We start from the raw sequence: 13,896 nt of genomic DNA on the forward strand, positions 1-13,896 counted from the left end.
AGGAATCACATATCTAGGTTTAGCCTAGATATGCAATCATTATAATAGCCATTACATATATCTGATTCTTTTATAGTGCTTTTCTACTCTCCCGGAGTATTCACACACATACATACTCCGATGGATGGATCAGAGAGCAACATGGGGTTAATATCTTGCCCAAAGATATTTGGCATGCAGAGTAGGGGGAGCCAGGGATCAAACCACCAACCTTCCGATCAGTAGATGACCTGCTCTACCTCCTGAGCTAAAGCCACCCCATCTACATATATATATATGTATATATATCTATCTATATCTATATCTATAGATATAGATATATCTATAGATCTATAGATATAGATATAGATAGATATATAGATATAGATATATATGTATCTATATATCTATATATCTATATATAGATATAGATATATATAGATATAGAAATATAGAGAGATATATAGAGATATAGATATATATAAAAAAAAAAAAACACCCATCTCGCCCCTGCGGGTGGTTTATCCTTCAAGCTCGGGTCCTCTACCAGAGGCCTGGGAGCTTGAGGGTCCTGCGCAGTATCTTAGCTGTTCCCAGGACTGCGCTCTTCTGGACAGAGATCTCCGATGTTGTTTCCGGGATCTGCTGGAGCCACTCGCCTAGCTTGGGAGTCACCGCACCTAGTGCTCCGATTACCACGGGGACCACCGTTACCTTCACCCTCCACATCCTCTCGAGCTCTTCTCTGAGCCCTTGGTATTTCTCCAGCTTCTCGTGTTCCTTCTTCCTGATATTGCTGTCATTCGGAATATCTATATCTATATCTATATCTATATAGATATAGATATAGATATATAGATATAGATATATAGATATGTATGTATATATGTATATATATGCACTTTTAACTTTGGTATCTATAGGAATTGTCTTGAGTGGCCATTACAGGAACTGCAGTTTCTGACACTCGTGTGCTTTGTTTTTCAGCCATGGAGGTTACTGCTTGTCCACAACACCAGTAGAATATCACACCCGTCCTGCCTGTATGCTGAGATATTCCTCATCTCGTTTGTCTCTGTCTCTCCAGGGTGGTCCCATCCAAAACATTGAGTCGCAGCGCTGTCTGGAGCTGGTGGAGAGCCGACAGTCAGGGTTCAGTTTCCAGCTGGCAATTCAGGACTGCACGGATCAGAAATGGACCATCACCAACATACTGACTGTCCTGCCACAGTGAACGTAGTGACACCAGTCAGATATTAGGAGACCTTTCATGTGATGGACTGGTCTAACTGAGGAAGTCTGCCACTTCACACTGAAAAACCAAACTGACCCAAAGCCCGGATGGACCATCACAGAGGTCTGGTGCACATAAAATGAATGAGAGTCCAGTTAGAGATGGACTAACACGCTGACCTCAGCATCAAACTTTCAGTACTGGACTTGTTTTTAAGGAGAATCTGCATAGAAACAGATGTGCTTCAATCAGACACAGACCATTAGTAACCTAATAACCATTTTATACCAATGACCTGGGAGAAGAGACACTCACAGATGGAGCCGGAGCTCTTAAAACTCCCCACTCTGCGATGGAAATGAGAAATATAGCCACTTGTTCCGGGAGACAGGCTCATGAAATCATGTAAGCAGTCTGGTTATTGCAGGAGCAGGCCTGTGATGTATTTTGGCTCCCAGTAGGTAGTTTAAGTTCAGGCCTGAGCTGCCACAGCCTCATCACACAATCTCAAAACAAATTGAGTGAGCGCGGTTCAATATGTTTGCGTGCAGACGGACAGATGCGAGGTGAGCGTATTGTTGCAAAGCAGCCGGCGTGTTACTCACGTTTGATTTTTAGGGCAGGTTTTAAATCGTTACCATCACCGCTGGACTCAAGCGGAGCGACCGAGCAGGTGCTGTAGATTTCCTGATGTCACTAAAAAGGAGCTGGTCTAATGAAGAATAACCACAGAGTGATTTAAACTGGCACTGTGATAGAAACACCGTCACTCAGGGGTTTCAGAGTGTGTTTTGGGATTAAATGGTTTACAGACAGAACCGCCAATCATTCTGGGGTGTGTGTACACTTATAAACAGAAATCTGGAAACACCTGCCTGGACAAAAGTGATGTGGAGAAGATGGAGCTTCATTCCACAGCATCAGTCCACCGACACCCGGAGCAGTGTGCACGATTTTAGAAATGCTGAATTATCCCTGCAGAAAAACAACAACTAACTCTCAGATTTCCTCACTATTTAAAATTTTAGTTTTTCTTTTAACTTTATCTCAAAAATCATGTTTCAAAGCGCTGTCTACACTCTCAGAAATATAATCTTAGTGCAAAAAATAATCCAGTTGGATCAAAAACCTGTAGATGCCCTGTTGGTTGCCCACAGGTGGCTGTGTATCAGATGCTTTGCTTTGACTTTAATAGATACCTGCAGTATCCCTCAGCATATGGAAAAAGTGGGAATGCTGTGCACATTTGCTCTTTCAGAACCAGACTTTTTGTTAATATGGTGGGGGGTTTGTTATAAATCCGCCCTGCTCTCATAAGCTCAGTGTCTGACTACAGTTTTCATCCTCATATTGTCTGGCTACATCTGTGCTCAGAAATTTCCACACTGTCTGTAAATTACTAACTGCTCCCATCAACTTTTTCTCATTGACCTTATAAAGGATCCCTCTCCAACGTGTTTGAAGAGCGTAATCACACAATGAAACCTTAGAACAGCAGAAGACGTGGCCACAGCGCTCTCCTCGACGCTCTGGCTTTTAAGAGTCGGTCTTACAGCAGAGACGCAGTGATGAGAGCGCTCAGTCCATAATGGTGACTGCTGAGGTCAGTACAGGTCAAAGTCACACCTAAACTAAGAATTTGTTGGGGTGGCCCAAACCTTGGATAAATATTCAGAAGAATTAAATATCACAGAACGTGTAATAAACCTGACTTCAGGTACGCGGTTTATCATAGCATGTCGGCAATACTCCTACACGGCCCTCAGAAGATGTTTAATCAAGAGAAATAATTGAAAATGCCTGCGTAGGTGTAGCATAAAGGTGCAGAACCTCAGATATTTATTATCCCATTTCAGACACTTCCTCCCTCCTTTTTCAATTTTAAACTTTTCAACGAGAAATACGGCGTTCTTTTCCCTGGATTTAGAGGTCACTGCTGCCCGCTCGTTTTCTGCCATGTGGATGAAAATTTAACCTTGGATGGTTGTTCATTCAGAATACACAGCGAAAAGTATGAAAAGATCACAGTAAAATACAGATATTTGGAGTTTTATGAATTTACAAATCGCACAAGTTTAAACTTATTTTGGATTTTCTATAATCGACACATGGTCAGAAGTATACGTACAGGCTAAGGCCTATTAACATGGTGATCGGGATTGAATAAAACTGATAGTTTGTTTGCATCATTACAAAGGACTGCACTCATTGGCTCACCCAAACTCAGAGCAATGGGAAAGTCCAAGTTACTCAGTGAAGAATTTGTGAAAATGCAGATTTACTTGGATAACTTGGGAGAGTCTCTTGGAGCCATTTCTAAACATCTGTAGATTTCAAGATCATCAGTTCAAACAATTGTGTAAATTATTTAGATGTGTCACCACTTTGCAGACGTCTGGAAGAAGACCCAAACTGTCACTCTCATGTCAGAGGCAGCTGGTTAGGAATCTGAAATAAATTCAAACTTGTGCACCCATTTCTTGCTTTGTAAAGTCATTAAAGAAGATTACCATACAGCCATCCCACTCTGAAAAAACATCCCATCCCAAAATAGCCTGACATTCATGGCTATGATGAGTGGATGCAAACTTCTAACTGCAGCTCTGTTTTCTCTCAGCTTTGAATGCTGTTGGCATTGGTTTGGATCCACAGTCAGTGTGGATAATCTGTATCAGACAACTTTATTGTTTGCCTTTATCAGTTTCAGGTAGCCTAAAAGCTCAAAGCTGGTTTACAGAAGGTTTGTCCTGAACAATGCCAGAAGACCCGAGGGCCATTCACCATGATTCAAACCTGGAAAACAAACCGGTCATTAAACCACCAAAAAGTGCTTCAAAGACAGTTTAGCAACACAACCTACATGTTCCTTAAACAGGTGTTAAAAGTCCCCGTTTCCACATCCAGTGCTGAATTTTAAACCGATCTCATCAAGGAAAATAGTTTTTCTGACAATTAAATGCAGCTTTAAAGTGGACTGAAAATGAGCAAACCCTAACCCTCCACGAAGGCCCACGAAGGAAAATCAGCGGCTGGCATGACCTCAGCATCCAGGTGAAGGAAGGAAACTAGCATCAACATCTGTAAGGAATGAGACAAGGAAAAGATCAGGAAGCACATCCGTAGCATTGCTACAAACTGCAACTGCAACTTTCTGACTTGATCAGATGTTTAGGAGATTAGCGACACCAGAGAGAAAGACCTCTGTGTCTCTTTGAGGGAATTAGCAGTTCACTAAAATCGGAGCAAGCACGGCATTCCATCCTCCACCACCTACTCGGCTGCAGTGAGGTCTTTCTGCCCTTCTGCGTGGGCTGTTCAAAGGTATCCTGAAAGATGTGTACTCATCACAAATGAGTTATGTGTAGAATTAATGCAGAATCACAAAAAGTAACTGAACAGATGGATATCTGGATAGTGGACAAGTTTCCAAAGAGGGAACTTTTTTTTTTCCTTGAAAATCAATAAAAACACTGGTGTGTGTGTGTGTGTGTGTGTGTGTGTGTGTGTGTGTGTGTGTGTGTGTGTGTGTGTGGACTTAATGTTGTTCTGTTTTGTTCTTTAAAAATGTAATTCCCTGAAAGCTTTGCATCATAGGTAAACAACATGTAATATTAATAAGAACAAAGGGAACCGGGAGCAGGTGGCTTGTCTCGACACCTGTTGTGTGTACAGCTAAATGATGCTTGCAAGAACTTGCACCAACAGAGCAGAGTATCCTTCCCTCACCCTTAGGAGGAAACTGGCACCCACATACGCGTAGTTAATCAGCACGGCAGATGCTGGTCTGACTTACAGAGAGACATTTGTGCTTCAATTCTAAGCATGTGATGAAGTAGATTGATTGTCACATGGCAAAAATCAAGTCATCTGCACTGACTTGTGGCACAAATGTAACTCCATACATGTGAGGGTATTTTCTATTTCCTTTATATAAGACTACATGAACCTTTGCTGATTGGATATGTGTGTATACTTCTGCTGAATCATGTGCAGCGTTTACAGATCTCTGAAATTTACACTGTTGTAAAGCTTTTAATCAAATATAAGTGCATTGCAGTCAATCTCCCAATCATTCAACGCTGTCTATCAATAATTCAATGCATAAAGACGATGAAGCTGAATTATTAATCTGGCTGTTGTGTATTCAGAGGTTTTTGTTTTCAGCTTACTGACGTGTCAGTAACGCGTGGCACGGCGCTGGTAACTCGTGGAGGACTGAAGCTGTTCGTCTTCTATCAGCTACTGTGTAGCATCGGTTACCAAACCGTCTGTTGATCTTTTGTTTTCGTTGTGGCTCAGGTTTGTAGATCCTGAAATTTTCAAAGTATCTCAATTTTTGGGAAGCTGTAACTATATCGAGTCATGAAAAATGTCCAAGCTATTTTGTTAGTGTATTTAAGCTATTTATAAGACAAAATAAAAAATATATCAACTGTCTGTGATCATCATAACATTATTTGAAGATTCATAAAGGTCTAAATGAAAACTGTCTTTCATTCTTACTCTCTGTGTAAACACCATTAATAAGGAACCGCGACATAAAGTCTTCTTTTCAGAAGAATGGAAAACAGTTACTACAGTGGATTCAGAACGCTGTTCTGAGGATGTACAACCCCAATTCCAATGAAGTTGGGATGTCGTGTAAAACGTGAATAAAAATAGAACGCAGTGATTTGCAAATCCTTTTCAACCTATAGTCGATTGAATACACTATAAGACAAGATATCTAATGTTCAAACTGATAAACTTTATCGTTGTTTTGCAAATCTTCACTCATTTTGACTTTGATGCCTGTAACACGTTCCAAAAAAGCTGGGACGGGGGCATGATGCGGATGGTCCTTTTTCCTCTTTGGCCCATGATTTCCAAAAACAGTGAAATGTGGACTCATCAGACCACAGCACACTTTTCCACTTTGCGTCAGTCCATGTCGGATGAGCTCAGGCCCAGAGAAGCCAGCGGCGTTTCTGGGTGTTGTTGATATATGGCTTTTGCTTTGCATGGTAGAGTTTTAACTTGCACTTGTAGATGTAGCGACGAACTGTGTTAACTGAGCCCACATGGTAATATCCTTTACAGAATGATGTTGGTTTTTAATGCAGTGCCACCTGAGGCATTGAAGGTCATGGGCATCCAGTGTTCTTATTCGGCCTCGCGCCTTACGTGCAGAGATTTCTCCTGATGCTCTGAATCTATTGATGATATTATGGACAGTAGAAAAATCCCAAGATTCCTTGCAATTGTGCATTGAGAAACGTTATTCTTAAACTGCTGGACTATTTGCACACACAGTTGTTCACAAAGTGGTGAACCTCGCCCCATCCTTGCTTGTGAACAGCTGAGCCTTTTGGGGATGCTCCTTTTATACCCAATCATGACAAACACAATTGGGGTTGTATGTCTATGTGCGTGTAGTGTAGGTGGAGAGGCAAAGTACTGTAAACTGAAACTACTCAAAACCTCAAATGACTGAAGTCTCATTCAACTTGTGTCTTTACCAAGTTGTGTGCCTGCACCTACTAAATGTTGCATTGGCCCATGCATTTTCCTGCAGCAGCGTCTCTGCTGAACTTGGAGTTTGACATCATGAAACATGTATGAGTGGCACTCTCTGAACACTGCTAACATCAGTCCCGGTAATGCGGCTGTTTATGCTCCCACTGTCTCATAAAGGCCATCATTTGCATGCACACAAATACGCACAAACATTTCATAATTCATGTTGCCATTTTTTAAACAAGGGAATTGAGTGATGCTGTATGCAAAGCACTCTGTATAATGGGTTTACAGTAATCTCATTATGAAAAGCAAGAATGTGTTCCATCATGGTGCAGATTAAAGTGCACATTTTCAGATGGGTTCAGATAACTTTAAAGTTATTTTTTATGAATTTGTCAGTAACAAATACCACGACAATGTTCATGCATCATTAATATATTTGCACAAAACTATATGAATGATGGACTTTGTTTTTGCGCAAATGACACAGAGAAGTTTCTGATTTAACATTAATCTGTGCAAACTCATTTGAGTCCAACAACAGAAGTCACCTCAAGAAGCTTCATATAGTAAAGTAAACACTGAACAATAATACAGAGAAAACTCCAACAATCGGACAACCTGCTGTGACCAAGTATTTGGCGACGGTGGGAAGAAAAAATTCCTTTTAACGGGAAGAAACCTCTGAGAGAATCAGACTCGGGGATGGAGGAGGGGCATCTGCCGTGGTCAGTTTGAGGTGAGGGGAGGAAGACTCTTTGACAATCCCAAGGTTGCGCTCACAAATAAAGAGGTAGGACTCGAAAGTTTTTATTTATTTAGTTTATGATGTCACTTTACATTAGCTACTAGCTACAAGCTACCAGCCCTGACAAGGTTCTGCTTGGACTTGTTCTACCTGATCTGAGGTTATCTGACTACGTCTCAGCTGCTTTTTGCTGAAGCTTTGACATGATTTAAGATTTGACACCTAGCTTCAAACCTTCTTTGGGATTTGGGACTTTGGGGCTTGACGAGACTTGGGGTTTCACTGGGATTTGACTTTGTCAGGTTTGTAATGCCTGTTTTATTGCATCAGTTACTGCAGAATAACTGAACCGCTTCACTTTCAGACCTGTCTCATGAAAATGACATTCCTATAGAACTAAACTGCATCCTCAGTAAGGTTTTGAGAGAAACGCACATTTTCTCCTTAAAAAGAGCCTCACAGTTAAAAAGTAAGCCTATGTAGGCTTTCTGCAGTGATTTAACTTTCATCCAGAGAGTTAAAGTTTGATTTGTGTGCGGTGAAAACTTTTCCTCTATTTCCTGTATTACAAGAGTAATGAGCCAAAGCTCATTTCAGCTATTAATGGTTGCCTATAAAGTCGTGACAGCAGGGAAGCAAGAACATAAATGGTGACAACATGATGATTAAAGTGAACATTTTCTACTCATTTCCACCTTAATGTTTTTTAACTTGGACACCACTAGAAAATCGTTCACGATTCAAAATTATAACTTTTCAATGTTGTCCAAAGGTCCAAAATTACTCCAAAAGTGCATCGATGACTCATCCACCAGGTCGCGGAACAACTCAGAACAACATCTAAAGACCTGCAGGCCTCACTTGCGTCGGTAAAGGTCAGAGGTCATGATTCAACCATAAGAAACAGACCGGGCAAAAAAGGCCTCCTTGGGAGAGTCCAAGGATTAAACCACTGCTGAGCAAAAAGAGAACAGAGGCTCGTCTGAAGGCAGCTTGTCTGCGGTCTGGATCCTGAGCTCATGGCTCATGGGCATCACTTGTACGTACACTGATCACATGATTTCAAAGGGTGGCCATGTTGAATATGAACATCCAATGTTGAAACACAGTAAATATGACAGAAAATAAGGAAAAGCAGAAGACATCTGTGATGTCACAAAAATACAAGATCTGGAAATGAAGAGAGAGCTGTCTGAAAAATATTTCTCCATTTCAGTGAAGGATCTGAGCTCCTGATGACGGTCTGAAAGCTCTCATGATTTCCAAAGTTATGATGCTCTGGGGAAAACAACCCAGACCAAAGACAAAGATAATAAAGCCTCACTGGTGCAGTTTATCCTCTGTAGTGCCGCTAAACTGGGGGCAGAAGAGTGGCCCTGTGCAGCCTTGCAGCCTCTGAGGATGCACTAATTATCACTTCCAGGCGACAGCCCACTCTCTTGTGAGGCCACCGATGAGCTGCCTGGACTCACTCTTTCTCTCTGTCCCACTCGTTCTCGCCTCCTGTCATTATCCTCGCCGCTCTCCCTCCCTCTTCCTCTCACTCCTCCTCACTCAGACCTCATCCTCTCCTCTTTTTAATCCACTTTTCCTACACTGCCTCCCCCTCTTTTAATGGATATCATTATGAAGCAGATGCATCTTCACTACAGAGGAATTCATCCTTTAACACGGCCCTTTCTTCAAGCACAACAGAGATGCCCAGGCATCAGAAAGGCTTAAAGCTCAGCCTCCAGAAGCAATAAAGAATTTCCAAGGATGACTTCTAATAAAAGCCGAAGCCCTGCACCTGTATTGTTTGGGGGAGTTACCATGAACACCTCATAAACAAGCCTCTGAGCCTCTCGTAACATCACAGGCATTGTAAACCAAGCACCTCCAATGAGCCATGAGCACGCGTGATAATAAACACACACACACATGCACGCACACACACACACACATCTGTGCAACAGCATAGCCCTAAATGGCGGCTGAGTGATTAAAGCCAGTGCTGCACTCTGGGGCCTTGAAGGGAGCGTTAACGACTTAGCAGCAACCTTTGCTCACGCCTCATTGGCTCAGGCTTCTGCTGAGTAACCGGTGAGACTTAATTGAAGGGTACACTTCGTTAACACTGTTGCCAGGTGACCACAGAGGCTTAATTGAAGGGCAACGCTTCATTGGATCTGTGCCTGTCCATCAATCAGGTGCATTAGAAAGAGCTTAGCTTTTTATCTTTGTTGGCAGCCGAATGTGTTGAATGGAAGAGAGAAGAAGTACAGGAGGAAAAGGGAAGCAGGGAAATGGAGGGGGGAAGTAAATGCTTGGAAATGATAAGGGGTGCAGAATGAGGAGAAAAGGGCAACAGAGAGGAGGATTAAAGGTCCACGGGAGACAAGAAAGGCACGAAAAGGAGGAAGTCCTAGGGGATCTGATTATCAGATTAAGGAGCCAATGCTACATCAGCGATATTTCAGCATGGAAATGAAAGCTCTCCTGGCAGGGAAAAGGGCCTAATCTTCTGTTTCTAATTGGATAAAACCTGTGCTCAGCAAAGGAAATGATCAGAACTCAAACCCACAGTGGAATGACATTGAATTCTCATGTGCCATTCGGTTCCACAAAAAGATTCTCATTTTGTGGAATAAGCTCCTGCGGGCCAGATGGAGGGAGCTCAGGAATACATTATACTTTTCCTCTCATTCTCCGTGTATGGCAGTTGTTAACTTTAACACTTTGTTAAAGTGCAGTCATTATTGCAGTTAGGCAGTTAGGCACACATAACTTCAGCTAGTTGAGTTTCAAGGTGGGTGTGAAATGGACCCGAGCAATGGATTCCTACAAAGAGAATGTGATAATAAAATTTGAAATAAAGTCTTTTACTTTGCTAATATGGCAGAAACTGGATTATTTGCCATTACTAGAAACTGAGACTATGGTTCATTTCTAATAACTGTAGGAATCTCTGTATGTCTGTCCACGTTCTCTGCATCTATAGCAGCGTGTAGTGCTGCGAGCATGAATGAGCGCAGCATCACATCTGATGTCAGGAGTCTCTCGTGTCCACTGCTGCCTGCATTAAAACACAAGCATGGTTGATATATTTTTGAGGTTATTCATTGACATTTTCAAGCATCTTACCCTCCTAGGTTTAGCCATTATGATTAAGTGCCAAACATTTACTCTAAACCCAACCTAACCAAATCAGGGGTCAGTCAAAATAAAAAAAATTTTTATGATAACACCAGTGGTTTAAAAATCACGCTGGTTCTTACCATAGACTGTATGTAAAAGATGGATGATTGCCATGTCATCACCGATTGGTTGAAGAAGTGTTTTTGCTGTCACTTGAAGTTTTAAAACTGGACAAGCGAGATATGGAGAAAAAAAGTCACTGCGAGCTTATTGGGTGGTTTGTCCTCTTTTTGACTCTAATGGATGCTGCCATGAAGTGAGCATCAGGATGTTTAAAGTAACGAGTGAGTCCGTGGATTCATCAGTGTAGAGATGGGCGGATGAAGCTTTGTGAAGCCTTTGAGACTTTCTCCTGATATCAGAAAAAAATTTATCTAAAGCTTCAAAGACAAACCGTACTAGTGACATCTAGTGGCCAGCTGTAATTATAAATATTTCCCGCTAGAACTGCTGAGCGGTCATTATGAAAAACCCTTTTAAGCCCATTGGAGTGGGCACATTCCAATTTGCATAACTATTTTAAAATCCTGGTATAACTGCAACCACGTGAGCTAGCGCAATAATTCTTTTTGCGTATGAAACCGGAGGAGTTGTACTTACATCTTATGCATTCAACTTCCCAGGTCGCGGTTTCTTTCCACAAATGGCTTTTTGCAAAAATCGTGTAAAAAGCGCTGGCAACTACAAAAACATATAATCCAAAACACACTTTGCCGATCCAATCAGCTGTATAGTTTCTGGGTGGCTTAGAACTTACATTGCACTGTTGGAAATAGCTTATTTTGATGCACATGCTATTTTGTAAATGGTGAAATTATAAAGACACTCAAAATAATTTTCCTGTAGTTGGAAACTATTTTGTGCAACTTTTTTGCATTTACGGTTTTGAGGGCTCTACCTCAGAAATGTCTGTAACTAGAAATATGTGTAAAAAAAAAAAAAAATTCACTTTTTTGCAATTTACATAGTTACTTAATGCATACATATATTAAAATTTGGGATATAATGGTATATTGATGTATAGCAACTTGAAATGCTCCCAAAAATGGCACTACAGCATGTAAAAATATAAAGATAAGGTCTGCCGGACTTGGTCCTATGGTGGGCTTTAAAGGGTTAAACATGTGTTGAAATTAAAATAAAACTTCATCATCAGACATTTACTAAACTGGGCTTATAATGCTGAATTTTGGGCTTTAAAAAAACAGGATGTCAAAGGATGCTAAGGACGTCATTTTGATGTAAATTTAACAGCTACTGTCACAGGCCGGGTTGCCTAGCAACACTTATTGTTTACGCACATTTTGACATGAAGGCTGCTTCAATATGAGCCAAAGCTGGGCCGATGAAAAGATGAATAACTGAAGGATGGAGCGTTTCACCTCTCGTTATAACAAATGAAAGAGCGAGTCACATGATCACTGCACTACAAGCCTCGGCACAGTGTTGTCAACGAGTCTGCTTCAGTTCACCCCCAGTAAGCATAAAGCAATAATTGTGAGTAAAATGCAATTGAAATACGCAAGATCAAATGTTTATTTTATTAATTAATAGTGAATTGTATTAAATCAATCAAGTAATTTCTTTGGAGCGTCAAATTTAACATTTTATATTGTAGTTATGGAACAAAATTACATGTAATTAAATTACTTAAAGTCAACATTTGGCGGAGTGAAACAGGCGTCCCCTCTCTAATGGAGGAAGTAAAGGATTTTTTCTGTCTTTTTCCAAACTGCCCATTGGCCATTAAAGAACTGCAGATTTTCAGGACCTTCAGCTTTGGCTTCACTCTTCAGATCTGTATTGTGTCCATCCTTTATACACAGTCTGTGGTTCTCACAAATTATGAATTTTAACATTATGTATCATAGGCATTGGGGGGCTTCCAAGATTGCAGTACTGAGCTTAGATGCTGAAAAGGCGTTTGACCAGGTCGAGTGGGCCTATATGCCTGGGGTACTGGAGAAGTTTGGTTTAGGCGAACAGTTTATATCATGGGTTGATATGATATATAGACATCCCACTTCTTCCATTCTTACTAACCAAGATAGATCAGCGCCTTTTTCTTTACACCGCGGGACACGACAAAGCTGCCCTTTGAGCCCTTTGCTCTTTGCAATTGCTATTGAACCTCTTGCAGTAGCCATTAGGAATGAGCCCTCACTGACCCTGTCCGACTGGGGAATATCAAGCACTACGTTTCTTTATATGCGGATGATGTTGTTTTGTTCTTGTCAAATCCTGAGCGATCTGTTCCTGTACTATTGGACCTGGTGAGGTTGTTTGGGGAAATCTCGGGTTATACAATTAACTGGCAGAAGAGTGAGTTTGTGGCTTTGACTGCAAACCTGGAAGTCGAGTTTTTGAAAACTTTGCCTTTTAAAATTACAGATAGATTGAAATACTTGGGTGTTACTTTGCCTAAGGATCCTAAATTGATCTTTAAGCTGAATTATTTTGCACAAGTTGAAAAACTGAAAAAGGACATTGAGAAATGGAGGGCTCTCCCTATTTCCATGGTAGGTCGCATTAATGTAATCAAAATGGTTTCTCTCCCTAAATTCTTATATCTATTTTTAAACTTGCCTATCTTTTTGAATAAACAATTTTTTAAATTGATCGACTCAGTAGTATTACCATTTGTTTGGGGCTTTCAAAAGTTCATCTATGTAAATCCAAACGTAAGGGGGGATTTGGTCTGCCACGTTTTCAGTCTTATTATTGGGCTGCGAATGCTAGAACTCTTGCTTACTGGCAGGAAGGGTACAAAAAGGTCATGTCTGCTAATACCACCCCCGCCCGGGTGGTTGTAGAGAGTGATGGGGTTGAGAATAGCTCCCTTCCTGCTCTTCTTTTTTCGTCTTCTAATCCGCGAACCAAGGTCAAAAATTTTAGTTTCAAACTGCGTTAAAATCTTTAGTCAGATCAAAAAAGGTTGTGCACTACCAGGCACTTCGATCCATACTCCATTATATCGTAATCATGCATTTCCACCCTCATGTTTAGATGCCTCTTTTGCGGTCTGGACACAGAAAGGTATATTTACTCTTAAAGTCTTATATATTGATAGGCAATTTGCATCATTTACCCAGTTGCAGAACAAGTTCTCTCTCCCTGCGTCACATTTTTTCCATTATTTACAGATAAGAAACTATGTTCGTCAGAGTATCCTCAACTTTCCATTTCTTCCGAAGAAGGAGCCAATTTTTAAGCTCCTTCTTAGTTCCCCAGCTTCTAAAAAGTTGGTCTCTGGTTTTGC

General features: G+C 41.0%; 1 protein-coding gene across 2 annotated transcripts in view; it reads left to right on the forward strand.

The window, feature by feature from the left end:
- Positions 1-4,281, forward strand: part of LOC109194212 (polypeptide N-acetylgalactosaminyltransferase 18) — a 171,459-nt gene extending 167,178 nt beyond the window's left edge. For both annotated transcript variants that reach the window (XM_005449193.3, XM_003439526.4), the window contains exon 11: positions 1,067-4,281. In XM_005449193.3, coding sequence (XP_005449250.1) covers positions 1,067-1,213 — 147 coding nt within the window. In that variant the 3' untranslated portion in view covers positions 1,214-4,281. The remainder of the gene's footprint in view (positions 1-1,066) is intronic.
- Positions 4,282-13,896: the final 9,615 nt, after the last annotated feature.

The sequence above is a fragment of the Oreochromis niloticus genome, linkage group LG7, assembly GCF_001858045.2.
Source record: "Oreochromis niloticus isolate F11D_XX linkage group LG7, O_niloticus_UMD_NMBU, whole genome shotgun sequence".
NCBI lineage: Eukaryota > Metazoa > Chordata > Actinopteri > Cichliformes > Cichlidae > Oreochromis > Oreochromis niloticus.